This window comes from Mastigoproctus giganteus, chromosome 1 (assembly GCF_048544385.1).
Source record: "Mastigoproctus giganteus isolate SK-2022 chromosome 1, ASM4854438v1, whole genome shotgun sequence".
NCBI classification, from domain to species: domain Eukaryota; kingdom Metazoa; phylum Arthropoda; class Arachnida; order Uropygi; family Thelyphonidae; genus Mastigoproctus; species Mastigoproctus giganteus.
In genome coordinates this window covers 19,830,857-19,854,102 of record NC_143575.1, presented here as the reverse complement: position 1 = coordinate 19,854,102, position 23,246 = coordinate 19,830,857, and the positions used below count along the sequence as shown (strand labels likewise).

General features: G+C 33.9%; 1 protein-coding gene across 1 annotated transcript in view; it reads right to left on the bottom strand.

Annotated features, from left to right (window-relative positions):
- Positions 1-23,246, bottom strand: part of Sgt1 (suppressor of G2 allele of skp1) — a 131,750-nt gene that overhangs the window by 86,449 nt on the left and 22,055 nt on the right. Inside the window, exons 2-4 of the mRNA XM_090379074.1 lie at positions 10,246-10,294; positions 6,923-7,013; positions 98-167 (exon numbers count right to left, since the gene is read on the bottom strand). Coding sequence (XP_090235200.1) covers positions 98-167; positions 6,923-7,013; positions 10,246-10,294 — 210 coding nt within the window. The remainder of the gene's footprint in view (positions 1-97; positions 168-6,922; positions 7,014-10,245; positions 10,295-23,246) is intronic.

Sequence of the window (23,246 nt, the reverse complement as noted above, 5' to 3'; positions counted from 1 at the left end):
TGTCAACTTCATTTTCTAAAAAAATTGTAGTTTAACAGATTTTTTTTTTTTTTTTTTTAAATCTTAAATATTAGATTATTTTGGAAAGGATGCTTACCCTTTCCTCAAAAGAGTTGTTGAAGTCTTGCAGCCTAAGTTCAGAGCTGCCTGAGCATCACATTTTGCTTCTGGAAGATACAATTATTAAATATATACACAAATGATTACATAACACACATAATTTTATAAACCTGTATTCAATTTTTGAAAGAAACTGAATATTTATGATTTCTTGGTTTTCTGACTGCACAACAAGAATTAATCAGAACTAAAGAAAGATTACAAACAGCAGCAATCATAAAACTATAAAAAAGTTTTTCTTTTAAGAGTCATTTGTCTCTAAATTACAGCTCTTGGAATATTCATCATAAACAAAGCAAAAACTGGTTTAGAGACTACCACATTCCTTTAGAATAACTTGTTCTTTAGTGGCATGATGCACAAGTAAATAAAAATGGATAAGAGTGAAAATCTAAGCACTTCAACCAGGAGTAAAATAAAAATTTCTTAAAGAAATATAGATAATTCTCAGATGTTTTGTGGTGCTTCCTGTACCACTTCTTCAATGACTGAATTACTGCCCTTTATTACTGCACAGTGGACCCCCACTTTTCGATATTAATCAGATCCAGAGACACCATCGTATCATGAAAATAACGTAACGTGAACCCAATAACAGTTTTTTTGGCAATTCGTTCCAAGGCCTCAGAAGTTGAAATTTTTGCTATATAACTAAGCTATTTATCTCTAAAAGGTCATTTTTATAATGGAAATTGCATTAGTTTTACATAAATTTATGTCAAATAAGCACAACACAAAAAAAAAAAAAAAAACCACTTCAACCAAAGGATGCAAAAACAAAACACGTGGTCTGGTCCAAGACAATCAGAAGTGAAATAAGTAGGCCCGGTTAACATGATCACAGGTTAATAGAACAAGCACTTAATAGAACAAAATTTCAAAAAAATCAATTCAAATCATTCAAATGCACTACACTTTCACCGTTATCATATGTTCAGTTATAAGAATCAATTCTGAATGCCTTTGTGATATATCTTTCTAAAGCACATTTCTGGAGGTCACTACCATAAAGGTGCCTCCGTAGCCAGGAGCGGCAGTGCGTAGCACACTCTTCTTGATTAGACCAGGGTTCAAGCCTGTGACCACCAAATACGGAGGATGCAGAAAGGTCAGGGAATGACCACCGCATATCCTCGGAGCAATATGGCCTTAGTTGCTAATGCTCCTAAAAACCAAATAACAACTGCCATAAAACAATGTAGTTTCTGATTTATTGGACTCTTCCATTAGTGCAGTCTATTATAAATGGGTAGTAAACTAGATCTTATTTCATTTAAGCTAATACAGGTCAACCATCACTAATCCAGCAGCATTGGGACCTGTGGGGTGCTGGATTAGTGAGTTTTCCAGATCACCGGTTATTTTAGCACATACAGTTTACCCAACAGCTAATCATCTCATCCTACCTTTAACACATTGACTGCCAAGCCAGTTTAAAAAAAAAAAAAAATTCCCCAAGGGCCAAAAATATTTAGCAAATAATTTGATTAGCAATTCTAAAATAAATATTGTAATGTCAGTGTTGTTGTCGTTTTTTTGCTCAAAATATCAAAAAAAAAAAAAAAAAAAAAAATTGTCGCATATGTGGCCGACGTGGCTCAGTAGGTTCCTTTATTTCTTGAGAGGCCATGTCAGCCACATACGTGTGATGCTATTATGGCATACATATGAAGGTCATTTGTGATTAGTTAATTGTGATAAAATAAACTCTCAAACTTCATAATAAGTCTGTCAGTATTGTTAGATTTTGTGAAAACAAGTTCATTAGCACGCTGTATTATCCATCATAATGTGTTTTTCTGCAAGTTTGTACAAGTGTGTTGTAAAAAAAAAAATAAAAAAAAAAAGGAATGGCTAAAAGAAAATTACTAAGATAAGAGGAACAGAGAAATTGCTGGAATTTATAATTAAGCAGAGTTAAACTTCTCACAGACACACTGCTATCTAGTTTTTTCAGAAGTTCAACTTTATCTGTTATGGACAATGTACGGTGTTTGTGCTTTACACCACAAGAGGCACTTCCTTTATGCATTGGAACCATGGCTGGGGCTAAATGTGAGCAGGTTATAAATGCAGAAAAACAAGTGGGCATGGCTTGCCAGTGTTGTACAAGTTCGCACAAACAGCTGATGCTGCAATCAAATGCCACCTAAACAGTAGCAGGTTGGTGCGCCGACCCGGGATTTTTGAAATTACGTTCGCAGAAATTATGCCCGAATTAGTAAGGGTTGACCTGTACTGATAGCTGGAATTCTGTAGGTTTTTACCTTAGTATGGTGAAATGTTTCCCTTCACCAAAATCTTTAATCATATAAAAACAATTTTCAGAATCTTCTCTTCATTCCTTTTTTTTTAAGCTTTATAAAACTTGTTCTCCATTTCTCACTTGGGCAATTTGTGCATGCTGTGTTCTTTGTTATTGATTGATTATCTTTTTTTACATTTTACAACAACAAAAAAAAAAAAAAAAAAATCAGTGAACAGAAAATTAGTTAGTATGTATATATTACAGTATTAATTAAGCTATGCACTTAAGCACTAATTTGTTTTATTTTGCTAACCTGTGGAAAATATTCTTCCGATTTTCACATATCGTTTCATTTTGTTAAGGTAATAAAGTGTAAATTTGTGCTTTATATCTTTACTTTTATAGCCTGTGGATGATATTCCTCCTATTTTCACTTATTAGAATCGTCATTTAATAGAATTAAAATTTAATTTGCAAATGTGATCACAATAACCAGTGCTTACTACATATCATATAGTGAACAGTATTTTGTTATGGAGAGCCCATCGTAAAGTGATTTGATTGTACAGTGAACCAATCATAAAGCGGAGGTCCACTGTACTGTCATTTTTCTCAGAAATTATGGCTCCACAACATAAAAGTTTATTCATTCTTTGGTATTAGTACATATGGTGTAAGGAAGCCTAAGGTTTTTGCTGCTCAGAAGAAAAATAAATAAAATAATAACTTACAAAAATAATAATCAAACAAAACAAAATAAAATAAACTACCTATCTGACTCCCTCCTCACATAGTATCTATCAAATGAGTTTTGATACACCCACAAAGGAAACTTGTTCCAGTAATTAACAATTGCAATTTACTGGCTAAAAAAAAACTTCTTACAATCAGTTTAAACTTTTTCCCCCATAATTTGAATTTATGGGCCCTAGTTCTGGAATCATTTTTAACATTAAACACCTCAATAAAGTCTCTAAGGAGACCTGAAGTGTAATTTCAAAAGTTCTGTAGCCCAGATATTCAAACTCTTTCCTCATATGGATGCACTTTTGCTGATCTAATCAGGCATATTGTCTTTTGACCATTTCAAGAAGCTTGATTTTATTATTATTATTTTTTTTTAGGTGTGGTCTCCATACTTGAACACAGTATTCTAAGTGTGATCTCATAACTGCTTTATACAATGGGATTATGACCTCCCTATCTCTACAAGCAAAGGTTTGGACTCAATCGACAGAATACCACGTGCCTTCCCTGCACTGCTCAGAGAACTTCATGTCAGACTGTACTGCAACTCCCAAAATAACTTTATTCCTCTAGCGTGTTTAGTTCGACCAAATTAATTTTGAGTTGCTATTTCCTAAGTGGCCTTGCATCTTGCTGCATTAAGAAGCTCTGCTGGGTACTGATTATTAACTATTCTACTGATCTTGACATCATCTGCAAATTGAAACTCCCTCTACCCCTTTGTCAATATCATTTAAGAAAATCAGAAACAGTGGTCTCAATACCAATCCTTGGGGGAACCCATTTCTTACATTAGCTTAATCTGAAGAACAACCATTAATTACTATCCTCTGCCTCCTGCGATGCAGCCACTTTGTGATCCATCTAAAGATTTTTGCTGGAATTCCAACATGTTCCGGCTTATACAGTAAGCTCTCATGTGGGACTGAGTCAAATGCTTTGCCGAAATCCAAATAAAACAATGTCAAAGTTATTTCCTATATCCAACTCACAAGTGACTAAGTCAAAATAGTTTAATTAACATGTTTAACCAACCTGATTTTACCTTAAATCAGGTTGGTTAAACACGATTTTCCCTTTACAAAACTGTTTCCTTCAGAATTCCATTTCTAGCTAAATAATATTACACTCTTGATCATTGCTTCCATGATTTTCCCTATCACTGAAGTCAGACTGACTGGTTAGTAGTTACCTAATTCACTCTTAGAACCACCTTTATGTATTGGTGATATGCTGGCATTTCTCCAATCCCAGGGAACTCCAGTGATGACTTCATAATTAAACAGTGGTTTAATGCATTCTCTTGCCCACCTCCTTCATTACTGGGCATATACCATCCTTACATCATTTGTCAATACTAATATCAGGAGTCTTACTCACCTTTAGGCTTGAAAGTTTTTCTAACAAATAATCTTCCAAAATTTCAATATCACTGATTTAATGCTTTTCAGCTTCAGTCACATGGTTTCTGCTTACCATGGTCTTTCATTTTAAATATCAATGCAAAGTGCCTATTTAACTTATCTGCAAAATTTGCTGGGTTATCTAAGAGAATTTTCCCACATCCGTTATACAAGAGGTCTAATCTGATTCATTCTTCTTTTTATATTCACATATATGAAGAACTCCTTGTCCCTATTCTTTGCTATCTTAACCAGTAATTTCTCATAATCTATCTTTGTAAGCCTAAGGTTTTCCGTGGTAATATTACAGATTAAGTTTTAGCTATTATATGCTTCAGTATTTTTTACAGCTCTAACCTTTCCATGCCATCTTTTTCTACTTTATTAAACTAGCTAACTCATTAATCATCAGAATCCTCCTCTTAATGATGTATAATGCAATCAAGGCTTCTCTGACTATAGCAATTTCATTGCCATTCTCCATCCCAACTAATAAAGGACATTATTTAAGGGCAACAAATATTTTTTCAATAATTCAGAAACTGAATTAACAGAATTTTATTTGTTTGAGATATCATTTGAGTTATGGAGGGGGGGGGGGGAGGATATTTCCTTCTGATGACCTGAAATCACTGATTCAAATCATTGTCTTCTAGTGATTTATTTAGTTAAAAAGTTGGGAATTTATTAATACAAATATTTCTCTTATCATAGGTTGCCAACATATTTATTTAATAAAGATTTTTTTTGTACTGCCAATGTATAATAATATGGATTACTAGTAGTATACAAATCATAGAAAATAAATGTAAACATCTGTCAAAAAGGAAAAGATGTGGCAATCTAGGTATTTATAATATAATACCATAGAAGAGAAATGAGTGCACTTTGCATGATGTAAATAAACATAATTTTTTAAGTTTAAAAGTCTGACATTTCAAAGAACCTGACCTTTGATGATGACCTTAATGTGAACAACTGGATATTGCAAGCAATATATATTTAGTATAACTTCGATCTGCAACAGAAAGGAAGGGGGGCTTACCATGGCTATTTTTGTAATTATTTCTTGCTATTACTGTAAAACAACAACAGTGTGATTTAATGATTGCAAATGTATTTATTTTAAATTATTTCTTATTTGTCTTACTACTGACATGATTGATTTCTTCTAAGCTGCTGTTTTTCCCCCTCAAACTATGTTCTCTGAATGATGTCCTCAGTGCTTCTGCAGAGAAAATTACAGTACCAGTGAACAAACCTTGGCATTTTTTTAAAAATGCAAATATTTATTTTTGACACACTTCACTAAATATGAACTATGGCAAAAAAAAAAAAAAAAAAAATAAAAAAAAATACAAGCATCTGAGCTGCTGTCCTATCTAATCATCCATTATTAATCAACAATTTCAGTGAAATAACCTTAATTTAATTAATCGATATGAATTTATTTTTTAAAAATTGAATTAATATCATGCTATTATACCTGTCAGTAGTAATATACAAATTTTTTGAATTGCAGGGTTATGATGGCTGCAATGATTTGGGGGGGGGGGGGGTAGCAGCCGATTCAAAGCACTTAGGCTTTGATGGAACAGGGACCCCTAAGCAACATCTTGAAAAAGCTGTTTAAATATAGAAAAATAAAAATTTTCCAGAATACTGGCTTTCTGTATATAGGTATAATATATAGTAAAGTTTAAAAAAGTCTGACATCTAACGTGGTAAGCTAGCAAATTATATAATCCCCCCTTCCTTGTCCTCTACAATTCTGAAGTGCAGGATGGAGATTTCACTTCAGAATAATAGAAATTCAAACTGCTCAAACTTTGAATTAAAATCAGTAATATACAATATGAACAGCTATTTTACAATTAAAGCATATTTGCTTTCTGTGATTAATTTATTGCACACAATTTTGTTTGAAGGCCACAAGAAAAATTTTGAACTTACTGATAATTAGCAATTAAACTGAAGAGTTTCACAGTCCTGTGTTTTTTATATGAGGGATGGCCAATAAATAAAGTATGGCTTAAAGGTAAGGGCTTGGTACTACTGTATATAGGACAGATTTATAAATTTAGAGGACCTGTCAATTATTTTTAGACCTAATTATTTTAAAATGATTGTCTAAAACTAATTGACAGATCCTATTTCAGCTCTGCACTGCATTCTCACTCTTAGGAATTCAGTAAATGCTATTAGAAGCAAAACAGGAATTTTAACTCAGAATTTTAATTTTTCACATAACTGCAAATTATCAATTCTATGTACTTCATGTGAGAATTATTAGGGAGTCAGTCTTAGTTTAAGGAAATGGGACCAGAAGTGCATAAGTATTTTATAAACTTGCAAATGAAATTTTTAAATTAAAATAAATGTTTAAATTATTAAAAAAAATTACCACTGTAATTTTCTAGCTTTAAGTGCACATTAGCTCTCTTGGAAAAATATTCTGGATTTTCACCATCTTCTTTTATAGCTTTACTATAGTACTAAGGAGAGAAAAGAACAAGAAGCAAAGTGGTATGGTTCTTGAGGTATTAAACTACACCATATTTCATTATTAATATGAATGAGTATTTATTCAACAACTTAATAATATACTTAATTTATACAAATTTATGAATAATGGAAACTGGTGAAAGAAATTTTGCCTAATAGTTCCTTTCTTTGCAGTGCTCAAACCATTATACAGTGGATCCCCACTTTACAATATTAATCCATTCCAGAGACACTATCATATCATGAAAATATCGTAATTGAACCCAATAACTGTTTTTTAGTAATTCATTCCAAGGTTTCAAAGTTGAAATTTTTGCTGTATAACTAAGTTATTTATCTCTCTAAAAGGCGATTTTTATAATGGAAACTGTACATGTCTGGTTAAAAAATTCACTAGAACTAATATATTTATAAAAGCAAAAAAAAAAAAAAAAAAATTTAACTTGTTACTCCGCAATTTGTTTAACAGAATTTCAATTTAATAGAATTAAAATTTAATTCGCAAATGGGATAACAATAACCGACGCTTACCACATATCATATAGCAAGCCAATCGTAAAGCAGGGGTCCACTGTATTCTTAACATCCTTATATACTGAAACAATTTTTTCAATTTACTATCTGAAATTTGTTTTAGATTTTTGATTATTAGTTTTAATTTATCCAAAATTAAAAAATTAAGAGAAATTTATATGGATTAAAAAAAAGGAAAAGGGGGAAGGAGAGGAGAACAGCTGCAGTTGAAATTCTGATTTGAATGGTTATCTACTCTGAGGGATGTTGTTTCTATCAACTCCCCCATGTTAACTAATTTGAATATTACATATATACATATTGGAAAACAAATTCTCCTTTAAGATGACAATAACCAACTATTTTGCATAATCTTTTAATGCTTTTCAATATAACAGGACTGATTACATTCCCAAAGATCACAGCAAATCAGCATGTGCATTCTTAAAGATTCCAGGGGAAAAGCAAGATTAAGTTGATGGCCTGCAAGATATTTTGTATACAACATTTTTTAGCATTAATATATTTTATATACTTCTGTAAAAATATTAATCCTAAATAAACTTATACTGATTTCATCAGGTATATTAATCCTTTGGTGTCGGCAGTACACTTGCCAAGTCTCTCTTGAAAATAACAAGCCGTGTTAACTTTCGGTTAAAGATACAAATCTGCAATTTCCTGTACTGTCTTTAGCATTAGTTGATATGACACACGAAAGCAAGCTTATGGAGAATCAGCCAAAAAAAAAAACCTATCTATTTTGCCTATCCATTCACTCCAAATGCCTGTCTAGCTCAGCCTTAAATTTATTTATTTAAGCTATCAACTTCCACAACAAGAGATGGAAGTCTGTTCCACCAATCAACTACCCGCTGGATAAGGGCAAAGTTCTGCACATCTATTCTACAACCATCTTTCCTCAATTTGAATCTATGCCGCCGCAGGTTTGTAATCTGAGCAAGAGGAAGAATCCCATCAGCACTGAGCATGCTCAATCCTTTTAAGGCCTTATACACCTCAATTCGATTACACCTCAATCAGATCACCACGCAGGTGCCTAGTCTCCAGGTGCTGCAATTTGCAGAAGTTAAGCCTTTCTTGGTAAGAACACCCCCCCCCGCTAGCAAAATTCTATATATCATTGACAAGACTTCAATGACCTGTTCTGGCACTGCTCAGCCAACTTCATATTTGACTCTCTCCACACATTTTCTCCCCCCCCCCCAGAATGAAAAGACATATCAAAGCATGCCTAACCTTTTTTTTTTATTGATTTGTAGTAAAGTTAGCACACAAACTAACTGTCAATATGAAGCTTGGAACTGGAATTGTTTTTGGTGTTCCAAGTTCTTGCATGCTGTAATTATTTACAGAACTCTCCAACATTCTCTCTCTCTCTTATATATATAATCTCAGTATTTCTTGAAAGATTCATTATTGTTTTTGAATAATAAACAAAAACATGGAGAGCAATATTCACCCAGGATAAAGAGTTAAGTGACATGCATAATATCACACTGAGAAAAAAAGCAGTTAATTAGACAAAATTAATTTATAAATTGTAAAATCTAAACTCAAAAATTTCAGCCCAAATATGACAAGAAAGGTCAAGGACTAGCCTAAATCTAAAAAGAAGCAAGATATTTTGTAGATCCTTTAATTGAAACAAAACTAGAAAGGAGTTTTCCCAATAGCTAATAACTCTTAGCTAAAAGCAAAAAAATTTTCTTACACCTAGCCTGCAATTATGTTTTCTTGTGAAAGAGGGTCAAAAGGTTGTAGCTGAAAGATGGTGCCTATGTGTGCATGAGGAAGCACAATAGATACACATAGCTGACTGGTTCAAGTATATGCAGGCTCTTTGTCAGAGTGAACTGTTTTCATACTGATCATGCCAAGATGTCACAATAGGCAACCTTAGAGTGTTTAAAATTTCAAAACTTTGTTAGCACAAATTTTTAATGATTTGTATTTGGGAAAATGTTTTGTTTTACTTCTATTTACCAACTAACTTATGTTACACTATGATCCATAGTAATGATCACACTATAGGATCAATTACTATCACACATTTTTAATTTTGTATTGCTGTACAATCAGTGTAAAATTTGTGCTTAATCACATATTCTACTTTTTAATTAAAGTCTTACTGCTCTTTCTTTTAAATGGTTACATTGTAACATTTAAATTTGCCTTTTCATTAGACTACACTGTACAGAAAGAAATAAGTGTTTTAGTGTGCTCCTTTATACAAAAGGCCATGAAATCTAAAGCTATAGTAGGCAGAGGATGATGCAGCATTACTCTCACTGATGTTACATGTGTACATAAGCTTTATTTATTATGTAAATCAGCTATTCCTTGTTGCCTGTTTAGTACCTGCATACTGATTTCTCTATGCACCAATATGAAGTTTTTTTTTTAAGAAATTGACAATCTTGAAATATTTATTTTGAGACCTTGAAAAGTAAACCTGAAAACATAATTCCTGATGATGAAGACAAAAATTCTTGAGTTTAAAAAAGGAGAAACAATATATATTGTGCAAAAAATATAAGTTATAAACTGCAAATATATTCCAAAGTCATCTAACTTTAAGCACAACTCTAATTCAAGTTTAGAATTTTATATATTTACCATAAAAATCAACCTTAATTTTAGATGATTTTAAATGCTGGATAGTAAGGGAATTTATATAAAACTTACCTCAAGTGCTTCAGCATATTTTTCATCAACAAATGCATCGTTTCCTTTCCTGCAAATAAATATTTCTTTCATTACTTAATATTGTAATAACTAAATAGAGGATAATCAATGACAGAACATGATGCATAGTGAAAAATCTCACTATATAGTCTAAAAAAAGAATGCTTTGGTATATGCCCACCTTTGTGGCATACACAAAGCATTCAGTTCAGAAAATTTGCCAATTTTTCAAAAATACAGTGCAAGTCCATTATAAGCATGGTCTATAATATCAATTCTGCTGTAATAAGTATTATTTAATAAAAAATTCAGGAAAATTATAAGATAATGAGGGAACTAAAGAAATTTCTCTTAGATAGTATGAACCAGAGCTGTAATGCTCAATACGTTCTATGTTGATATCAATATTTGTAAAATATTTTTATTTTACAAATTATTTTACAAAAAAGAAATTTCTCTATAACAAATATTTTAAATATCAATGATAATGCAATATTTTTGCATGTATGCTTTAGCAAACACATCTCACATTTTTCTGTCAAGATAGTGTAAAGATAAAAGATGAATTTAGGGTTGTTCAATTCAGGGTCTTTAAAATGACATATACGGACAATGACAGGTGGATGGAATGAACCAAGGACCTAGGTCTCTTCACAAGAGGAGTGATAATAGGCTACAGCATTGCAGCATATTCATCTTCTAGATAGCAAAAGACACCCAGAATCAACTGCTATAAACACTGTATACCAATGGAAGGTAGTGCAACCACTCATCCCAAATCGATAGACCTTTAGAACGTGTTGACAGTTGAAAGCTCAGATATTCTCTGCACAAGTCAGGTCACTTGCTGCAGAGGATAAACATAGCAGTGGCAGAACATGATACGTAGTGAAAATTCTCACTATATAGTCAAATCATCAGATGGATACACACCTGCACCTCAATGCAGCAATATGCCTACCTTTGTGGCATATACCACAGACTGGTGGAAGTGTCATTGTATGGGTTTGTTTTGTGGTTTTAAGTTGGTCCACTGGTTAAATGAAATCATGAATGCAGCTGTTTATTGTAATATGAGCAATACTGTGTTATCTGTATTGTAGTAATTTTCCAAGAGGAACTATGCAAAGACTTCTTTACTTATATAAACTCTAAACGGAAGGAGATGAATTAGATTGGTCCACTTGATATCAATGGTTTGACTGTAGATGATCATTCTCAGATAGCTGCTGAACTAAATGAGTATTTTGCATCTACATTCACACATTAGGAGTATTCAAAGAGGAGAGGGCAGATGTTTATCAAACTAACAGGGAGTTAAATGATTTTGTAATAACTGAGAGCAAAGTGGAGGAGAAACTGTTGAAGTTAAATATAAGAAAGGCACTTGGGGTTTAATATAACTGGATAGGATCTATCCAGTTATATTAAATGAGGTGGAAAAGGAAGTAAGCAAACCCTTAGCCATAATTATGAGAGCATCCTTGGACTTTGGAGGAGACCCCACAGACTGGAGATGTGCAAATGTATCTCCAATTCACAAAGGGGGGGGGGATCAAAGAGTGACAAGTAATTACAGACCTGTTAGTTTGACTTTTGTTCCAGGGAAAATAATGGGGTCACTGGTTAAAGAAGCATTGTAAGATCATCTAGACAAGATAGCAGTAATAATTCAGACATAGCATGGATTTTTCAAGGAAAAGTCTTGTCTGACAAATCTGATTGGATACTATAATGTGGTCACAAAGGAACTGGATGCAAAAAATAATTTTGATATCATATACTTGGATTTCAGGAAAGCTTTTGATACTGTTGCACATGGAAGACTACTGTACAAGTTGGAGCCAGTATGGCATTAAGGACAAGTTGCTACAATGGAAAAAAAGGATGGTGAGTGGGAGAAGACAGTGGTAATCAATGGATACTGCTCTACATGGACCCAATATTATTAGTGGTGTCCCTCAGGGTTCAGTGTTGGGCCCATTGTTGTTTAGTATATTTATCAATGATATTGATGAAGGTATATCAAGTATAATATCAAAGTTTACAGATGATACAAAGGTTGGCAGGGTTGTAAATAACAGTAATGACAGTGTGCTGCTACAACAGGATCTGGAAAAGTTGGGTAGATGGGCTGAGAAGTGGCAACTGAAATTTAACATTGACAAATGCAAAGTACTGCATATGGGTAGCAGTAAGCCCAGAAAAATGTACCAACTGGATGTTACACTCAGGATAGTAGAGAATGAAAGAGACCCGAGGATAATTGTGTAGTCAGATATGAAGTTTACTGAGCAGTGCAGACAGGCTGCCAGAGTAGGTCATGGGGTCTTGTCAATGATATACAGGAATTCTGTGAGATACGAGGTGATTATCCCCTTGTATAAGGCAATGATCAGGCCACACCTTGAGTACTGCGTACAGTCTGAATACCTCATTTTAAGAAGGATGTAGAGTTGCTAGAATGTGTACAGAGAAGGGCAACAAGGCTGGTGAGGGGAACAAAGGGGTGTTCTTATGAAGAAAGGCTTAAGTTCTGAAAATTGCAGCTTCTGAAGACTAGGCACCTGCAAGGCAATCTGATTGAGGTGTATAAGGCATTGAATGGATTGAGCAGGCTCAATGCTGATGGGATTCTTCCTCTTGCTCAGATTACAAACCTGAGGATGCATAGATTCAAACTAAGGAAAGAGTTGTAGAATAGATGTGTGGAATTTTGCCTTTAGCCAGCAGGTAGTTGATTGCTGGAACAAAACTTCCATCTGCTGTTGTGGAAGTTGCTAGCTTAAATAAATTCAAGGCAGAACTAGACAAACATTTGGAATGAATAGATCAGTGAAATCAGAAGTTTTTTTTTTTTTTTTCTTGCTGATGCTGTATAAGCTTGTTTTCTTGAATCATGTGCCTCTACTGATGCTATGTTTGTATCAGTATAATGTTTCGCGTTTCATAAAGCACCATAAGTACAACAGTGATTTGAGGAGAATAACGTGGTAAATCTGCCACTTACAGTCTAGAGCTTGCATCTTAATCCTTTGGAATGTTCTGAAAAACAATTAAGAACCATAAGGAGTGTTAGTTCTAGCAAAAAATTACTTAAACCATACTGAGTAGTGGAACAGGATTTCAGTCTGCACATACCAAAATCTTGTAGAACACATCCCTTATGGTTACTGATGTCATTAAAGGACACTGGCACAGGAGGTTTTGGCAAAATGTTGCCAGGAGAGTATACCTCCAAGAAATGCTGACACAGTGCAAGTTTTGAGAGATATTTGGTAATTACAAAGTGGCCTTAAGCTATGCACTGTGTGAACCATAATGGAAGATTTAAATACCGACCAACATTTTGTTATACACTTATGTTTGACATGGTATGAGTGCTACAGAAACTGGGGAGAACTGCCAGAGGGTTAGGAAGATAAGTGTTAAGAAAACTGCAATTTTTTAGTAGTACATGTGCATTAAAAGTTGAGAATCTGTAGCTGATGAATTGCAGCCTAGATGGCAAGGACTTCCATCACCCTAGAGCACCCCAGGGAAGCTGTGAAGTTATTCCAAGGGGGGCCATGAAGTTATTTACAGAATCCTATTTCACTCTCTGCACGGATGTGGAGAAAAAGACATACCTGCTTAATAGCTTCCAGATTTAAAAAAAAAAAAAAAACAATATATTGGAAGGCTTTATGCCCTTCCAATACACTGTTTTTCTACTAATTATGACATAGCATCTGTTGTTGTTAGTACAATTTTCTCTTCAAAACAAGATTGTTTGTTTGAGTTTGCCTGTTACATGTGCACTACACCCTTCATAATTCATTTGAAAATACACAGATGCAATTAAGATATTCTTCTGAAATTATTTGTTTTCATGGTTTGATCTCAATATTTAACATTCATCATGGGTGTTTCTCAGTTAACAAAAGAAAGAGCTACAGAAGTTCTTGGTTGCAGATAAATCTTTTTTTTTCCCCAGCTACCTACTCTTCAAAAACAGCCACTTTCTATAATATCCAATTGGCAGTATTTGGCAAATAAATCTATTTCTTATACATAATTTTATTTAATTTTCAGCATAAATAATTAAGTTGTTAAAAAGACTAATAGCCATAATGTAATTGTATCCTGTCTTATATAAAAATACTAGTATGTTTAATGATTTTATTTTCACATTTTGTAATTATATGTTACCTGTTTGTATAAGATAATCTTTTCAATAAATTTCAAATGTTTTTACATAACAGGTAACCTGTGATAAATTTAACCCAGTTCAAATTACAACTAATTAATTCTATAATTTCTACACTATCTGCAAAATTTAAATTTGCAATAACTGTCAATAGAAGGGTTTTCTTTGATTTCCCCATTTCAATACTGCAATCTCTGTTAAGTAGCTGATGCTTTGGCCACAGCATAGGTTGTTCTGTACAGCATGTGCATGCTGTGTTGCTTTATCAGAAATAAAAATAACGGTTTCTTGGCATAAGAAACATAATCCAAAGAATCACAAAAAATTGTTTTTGAAAAAGACGCTTCCTTTCTTCAATGTGCCTTGCATCTACTAACAAAAATTCAAGGAAAGTCATCTATTGGAAGCCCATATTGGAAACTGGAAAAATTGATAACAATCACACTGCATTGTCAGTTACTTGATAAAATCTCCATTATTTAACTGTTTTCAGGAAACAATATCAGTACAGCACATTTTCTGGATGTATATTTGATCTTCTAACAAAATTTCAAGAATAATATATATATATATATATATATAAATAATATCGGTGTTTAGATACACCATAGATAACTCTTAATAAACTACAAAGTAGTTGTTGTAGGCATCATTTGCTCTTTCTCATATTGTGCTCTGCCTTCACAACGAGTTGCCATGATATTGCACTACTTCGAATAAGTAACGCTTCACTAATAGAGAAGGCTATTGTTACTTATTCTCAGTTGAGTACCACCACCCAGACAGCACTGTTTCACGGCTATTGGCCGTGAAACAGTGCTGTCTGGGTGGTGGTACTCAAATAAATAAATGCCTTGTGCATTTATTTATTTTAAATATTGACATCTACACCTCTTGGCATCTCTCATATTGTGTGATTAACTTCACAACTGGGTCGTCATGTCTGCAATACCAGGGTACCTGCCCACCCACTGATGATCGGCCAATAGCCGTGAAACAGTGCTGTCTGGGTGGTGGTACTCAACTGAGAATAAGTAACAATGGCCTTCTCTATTAGTGAAGCGTTACTTATTCGAAGTAGTGCAATATCATGGCAACTCGTTGTGAAGGCAGAGCACAATATGAGAAAGCAAATGATGCCTACAACAACTACTTTGTAGTTTATTAAGAGTTATCTATGGTGTATCTAAACACCGATATTATATAGATACCAAACTCTTAAAGTATTATGCCTTGTGCATTTATTTATTTTAAATATATATATATATATATATATATATATATATTGATAGCTGCATTATAAACTTCAAAAACTGGTGTCAAAACAAACTTCACACTCATTTTATATTATATGTAGAGAAAAAAAAAGCATGCTCTGAGAATAACAGATCGCTTTTTAAAATTTGTATCGTTACAAAATGCTTCAGTATTCCTTGATATCAAACTTTCAAGGGTAAAAAAAAAAAAAAAAAAAAAAAAAAAAAAAATTTTAGTTATCACACAAGTTGGAAAAATTCACCATGAAGTGTCACATGCTGCTATAACTGTTAGGAAGCCTGCATTTCATGTTCTGACTGTAAACAAAAAAAAGATATCCTATTGAAAAACAGATTTACACTATTTTTTTTTTTTTTTTTTTTTTTCACAGCAACTAACTCCAAAGGGTTGTTTCACACAATGAATGTTGTCCAGACAACCATAATTACCACCTATCAACTCTTTTACTGTCTTCTAAACTAGTCAAACTACATATCACTTTCATGTCTAAGATTTTTTTTAATCTCAACAAAATTGTAGCATAAGTGAACACTTGCAAAGCCTCCAGATACAGCTGCATGCATATTTTCCTGATCCTGATTGAAGATATGACTGCATTAGAAACCCCATTTGTGAGTGTCGATAATTCTTTTTATGTCACAATGCCGACATAAAAAGAACAAGGTAACTTAAAACTTTCATGTGATAACTCTTTACAGAGTCTCCACTCAAAAGAATCTGGATGACTCCTGGCTGCACATTCTTTGAGAGTATCCAGAACTATCTGATAAAACTGTGAAGTTCTTGATGCCTTTCTCACATGTTTCTGAAAATGGATTTTCTGCACTTGTTGCACTGAAATCTATGTACAGAAACAAGCTAGATGTGGAACTAGATTTAAGGTCAAAACTATCACCACTTCAACCAGATATTGAAACTCTGATATCTGAAAAGCAGCACTAACCATCTCACTGAGTGATGTGCCTGATGATTACCCCCTCTTACTATTTGGATAGTTTTTTTTACCTTTCATAGTAATACCATTTTCGTTGTTTTATTTATATAAATAAATTTTTTAATCATATTATTAAATGATTACCTTACTATTATTTGTATTGATATTTTTATTACATCCAATACGCATGTTTTGTTTTCTTTTCTCTACAATTATGTCTAATATTTTTTTTCTTTTGCCTATTTGAAAAATTATAGCACCATAACACACGATTTTGTACTAGTTAAATGTATGAGAGGGACAGATTTCTTTCAATTTTGCCCCCCAAATGAAGCTGTTTATCTACCTACTAAATTGTAATGTATTTAGTATGAAGATATTATGCACTAAAAGCAAACTGAAATTAAAAGATATCTTTAGACATGAAAACATTTTCCTCCTAGTGATATTTATTTGAGCCAATGGGAGAAGATGGGACAATTAAGTCACTACAAATGTACAGGTAAATAATTACACAGGTCATTTTCCTGATTAGATTTTGATCAGTGCATTATAATGTTAGTATAATATTATTATACAAATATTTACAAAAAACTAAACTATTTACAATTATACCTCTACCATATCGGAATTATAGTCCCTTTGTCAGCTGACATTAATATACAAAAAAAAGTTACAATGGAACATCGAAATGATGCTGGGCGTGGTCATGTATTAGACAGTGAAGCATGTGCAAGAGGTTGGTGAATGTTAAATGGAAGGCACACAAATGTGTTACCAAGCAGGATCAGACACTTACTGTCAACAATGTAGAGAGCATACATGGGATGCATGCCAACGTTCATTGCATTGCAAGACAACTGCCTCCACAATGTTCACCAAACTCATGAACGTACTTCACTGCCTAACACATGACCATGCCCAGCATCATTTGATGTTCCATTGTAACATTTTGTATATATTTTAGTCCTGCTCTTTCGGATGCAACAATATTCCTCATGCATTATGGAACCTGAATGCAAAAGGCCTTTTCCTAAGTGACCTATTTAAATGGAGGTGGTTGTTATTTGGTTTTTAGGAGCATTAACAACTAAGGCCATATTGCTCCAGGAATATGCAGTGCTCATTCCGACCTTTCTGCATCCTTCGTATTTGGTGGTGACGGGCTCGAACCCCAGTCTAATCAAGAAGCGTGTGCTATGCACTGCTGCTCCTTCCTGGCTACGGAGGCGCCGTAAATGGAGGTAAATAATTACATAGTGATATTTATTCAACCTTGAGAATGCTGCGTGGTGGGGGGTAGCCAATGGGAGAAGGATGCAAGTCACATTGTACAAATGGGCAGGACAATTATGTCACTACAAATGCATAGGTAAATAATTACCTAGGTCATTTCCTGATTAGATATCGATCAGTGCGTTTCAACAGGTATGACTTTTACGTAGAAAAGATTTAACTTACTCCATCATACCTCTATATTTTATGTAGAAAAGCATGAGCGGGGGTTGGCAAACAAGCAGCAAAGTCCCCTAGTATCATTATTAAAAATTATTCAACAATATCAAGTAACATCATACCTAGTATAACATGCAAAATACTAAATGCTTCACCTTGATGTTGAATAATTTTAAAACAGGGAAAGCCATCCTTGTGCATTAAACAAATCAGCATTAACTTTCAAAGGTAAAGACCCGATTTTTGCATTTTAATTATTTGAATTCCATTTGTGTAAATTTTTCTTAGAAATATGGAAAAAGCATTTAACATTCTGCATCACTGTGAAGTACAATGTGGATGGACAAAACAATTTCATTTTCTTTTGTAATTAAATTCTCTCTCCTCCAAGGAGCTACTCTGCAACAGTCTTATTATGGTAATGGCTGAATATTACGATGTCACATAAAATTGAAGATATATATATATATATTTTATCTTTTTCTTTATTCTGGAGTAGGCATTTGATACTATATACATTTGAAGACTGTAGTACTTACAAAAAATAATTTCTTGGGTTAGCTAGCGTTTTCATTAACTTATTCAAGAGCAGATCATGAGGAGAATTAACCAAACATATTTTGCAGTAACTAAGAAAAGGCACAAATTATAGTAAATATGAAAATGCTGTTATTGTCTTATACTAAAAATATACGAATTATGGAAATCAATGACAATGAAATTATGCTTTCAACAAATTCTATAGGCACATATTTGATAAATCAAAAATATTACAACTCACTGAAATAAGGAAGAACAGAACTTTTTGTAACACTAGAAGACATTTCCCTATATCTTCCAGGTAAACCAGAAAAGATACTCTCTCCTCTCTCATTGATTTTGTTGATGTGCATATGAGAGAAGGTGTCATTAACTTTCTAGCAGGTATTCCAAATTCAAATCCATCAGCTGCATGTACTATTGGTGAATTTAGTTCACCAGACAGTTGGGAAAAAACAAAAAGGAATAGTTTAAAATGGTACACTTTAAAATTTTATTCTTCGTGTTGACACTATATTGGATAGTACAAACAAATATCTTAAAGTTTCCCCAACTATCTTACAGCCAAATTTTGAAGTAACGATGTGGATTGACAATACTGAAGCGGAAACCAAAGCTCTATCAAAATTAATAGAGCATTTAATATTTGTAAGACTCAATTTTTAACAAACATAGCCATAGTTTTTACCACTATAGCTTTCCAATTAAAAAATAACTAATAATACAGATTAAATGTGAATACTAAAATTCACCAGGGTAACAGCTAGAAGGTTAAATACAGACCCTTGTATGAGACAGTTTCATATGGCAATATTCACAAGTAGAACCAACTTCAACATCATTGAGGTATTGTGTGAAGCTTCTAATGATATTTTTTTTGTGGGGTATAGATAGTTAGAATAGTAGTAAAAAAAAAAAAAAAAAAAAAACACCACACAACTTTTTTTGTTTCTGGCCATTTAAGTCCATGTATTCTGCATTCTGGTAAACGATACATCCTGGAAAGAAATGGTGCTATTCACTTAATAGTTAAACTTGATGTCTGGGTAAAGATTGTTAATTTAGTTCTGGAAGGAAGGTGGATTTTGGTGATCATAGGGCATTTGAGCACTGTTCGGAAGTCACCGTTACTTATATCGATGTCCAGGCAGCATTTGATTCCGTATCCGTTCACGTGTTGGCAAGGCTACTATGTGAGTATTACCTCATTGGCGGAGACGTGCTCTGGTTTATTCAGACAATGCTTGAGAACGGGACCATTATTGTTCGCGATGGCAATCTGCGCCACACCATCAGGACTATTACAGCTGGAGTCCCACAAGGCGGGGTCCTCTGTGGTATCTTGTTCTCAGCTGTTTTTCTGCCTTTCGTGATGGGCAGAACTGATTATCACCTTAAGCTGTTCACTGCTATCAACCCTGGAGACACTGCTGACTACACAAATGCCTTGATCATACAGAAAATCCAAACCTCGAGGCCTTCCTCTCCGGTTTCGGCCTTCACATCAATCCTGAGAAGTTGAAACAGTTGACTTTCTCGCTCAAACGCAACCCAACAATGGTGCAACCCAATATAAGAGGATCTGTGATTTCTGCTGCTCAGCAACACACTGATCTGGGCGTTATATTTGACCAGAAGTTCCCCTTTCTACCACACAGACCATCTGCAAATAAAGTTCTGTTGACTCCGGTGGATGCTTAAGCAGCAACTTAGGCATGTCCACGACAGGCCGTTGGGTGCAGATATATTAAGACATGTTGTCTATCTGATCATACTTTATGGCACAGAAGTCTGGACCTCAACTGCCACAACGCATCTGAGACTGATTTTTGCGGGCGAATTTTGGCTATTGAAGTGGGCCGTATGGAAATTGTCTTCCCCCTGCATCAAGGACAACCCAGACAGTGGCAGCTCTAAACATCAGACATCTTCCTGCCATTATCCATGAGAGAAGACTCTTCTTTGCTGTAAAAATGATGGTTGGCATTATTTCGGAACCAGACTTCTGGGCTAACTGAAGATGGAGAATCCCAGTACCAAGCCTTCGGGCCAATCCAGTCCTTCAGGCCACCCAAACCAGTTAAAGTTATCCAATCGGTTCTTACCTGTGCAAATGCTGCAGTACATACACTCCCTGGATGGCAACCTCTACAAGTTCGCATTGGATAAAAAAATACAGGCAGAACTTACTCCATCGACTTCCTTCTCAGAACAACGTCACAGGACATTAGAACCTGCTCCAAAGGACTTTTACATCATTGCCATGGATCCATCACCACAGTGTTCCAGCTTTCTGCACCTGCTCAGATGACTCCAGCACTGTAAGAGGACTGTTCCCTGGAGAATACTTTAACTTGATAACATGCTGCTATGTAAATATTTTCAATTTTTTTCCAGTGTTTAAACCTACACTTGTATAATTAGCAATAATATTGTTTTTTTTTCCCTCTCATCTCATCCTTGTTTATTACATTGTATTAGCCTTTATTGTAAACCCCTGGCTTGTAGCTGTGAAGGGTATTGTGTACAGCGTGTGCCTTTTGTATGCAATAGAGTTCTTATATAATGAAAATGTAATTTGTGTTTTGAAGTAAAGTAATGAAGTGAAACATACTGCCAGATTTTTTTTTTTTTTTTTTTTTTAAACCTTGCTTTGTACTGCTATTTTCAGTTTTGCTATAATAGAAAAATTAAATTACTCACTAGAAAGTTGCCATTATTACTACTACTGAAATTCTGTAGTTTGTTTCCTTTATGTTTAATTATTAATTTATTTGACAAAATATACTAATAGCTGTACATGCACTGGTTTCAATTTTCATGCACTTAATAGTTTTCCAAACCTGAAAATGGAAGTGACTAATGGTTTCAATTTTATTATAACCCCAACTAACAAAATAAAAGTTAAGTTGAACACAGGTGTAAAAAGAAAAATTTTTGGGTTTTCATTAAAAAATTAAAGCATTTAATAAATATTGCAATTCATTAGGAAAAAAAAAAAAAACCAAGCAATAGTATGGTATACTGCAAGCAGAATTCAAAAAGCTGACTCCATGTCACCATGTCTGTTACAGTTGTAAATAACAACTACAGTGGGTTAAAATCTTAAAAAAAATAATAATAAAATAAAATAACAGCACAAAGAACTCATTAATTACATTTCATAGTTATAATAGTATAGGATCAGAAGGCAAACCCATGGTGAACAATAATTTAAGGTGCCTGATAGACTGCTGCATTTTTAATAAACTTAAAATTACAAATACCTTTTTCAGACACAAGAATATCCATAAATTCACATGGGAAGCAAGAAACAAAGTCTATAATAGATTAATTATCATTAATGAAAATTTAAAATAACAAAATTAGAGACAGTATTCAGAGGCAGTGATCACTACCAGTAGAAAGCACTTTCAAAATAAAAAGAAATTATCTTAATAAAAATAAAAAAATACCAACAAAAACTACTAAGAAATTAAAAAACATTTGTTGGAAGATGAAAGCACTAAATTCCTGTATGAAAGTCGATTGAAAGACTAACTCAAATCAGATGAAAGTGATAATGTTGAGAAAATCTGGTCAAACATAAAAAAATCAATTCTGGGAGCTGCTGAAGAAAGTCTTGGATATTTTTTTTTTTTTTATGTGAACCCCAAACACGAGAGGTATTAGAACCTATAGTACTTAGTACCGTGCTTGAGTTGGAGGTTGAGAAGACGAAAGAAGATATTTGTTGACATTGGACTTGAACTTCTGTAGATTGTAATTTTCAGGAAATACATATGAGGGAAGGTTGTTCCAGAAAACGGCAGTTGAATGAATAAATGAGGAAGATGAAAAGTTGGTTCTGTGGGTTTGAAGCTGGACAGTAAATGGATGTTGGCTGGTGGCGGCACGTGTTCGGACTGTTTTGAAAGAGAGAGCAGGAATTATAGAAGCAAATTCAGAAGAACAGTGCCCATGGAAGTATCTGTAGAAGAGGCATGCAGCAGAAACAGTGCTTCTATGAGAAAGCGAGTGGAGAGACTCTGTTAGAGATGAATCATTAATTAACCTAACTGCCCTCTTCTGAATGGAATCACGAAGCCTGAGAGAGGTTTTGGGGGCATCACCCCAGATGTGGGAACAATATTCCATGGCAGGGCGGATTTGCGATTTATACAGAGTGAGCAGCTGTTTGGAAGAAAAGTAACGCCGAGAGCGAAAGAGAAAACCAAGTTTTTTAGATGCAGAGGAAGCAATATTTGTAATGTGCTTGTGCCAAGAGAGATTAGAAGTCAGGGTAATCCCCAAAAGAGATATCATTTTGCCTAGAAATCAGAGTGTCACTAAAGTTAAGCATAGGAGCAGAAGAATCCTTTTTGCGAGATATAAGAAAAGACTGAGTTTTAGAAGGGTTGAAATCAACTAAGTTGTCTTTGCTCCACTGGAGAATTACCCGAGGATCGGCATTTAAGGAATTGGCAGCAGATTTGAGAACTTGAAACTGATTGAGCGGGACAAGGTTTCTCAAAATGGAAAGTTGAATGCAATGTGCTATCATCGGCAAAACTATGGATAGGATTTCCAGTCAATGGAAGAAGGTCATTGATATAAAAGAGGAAA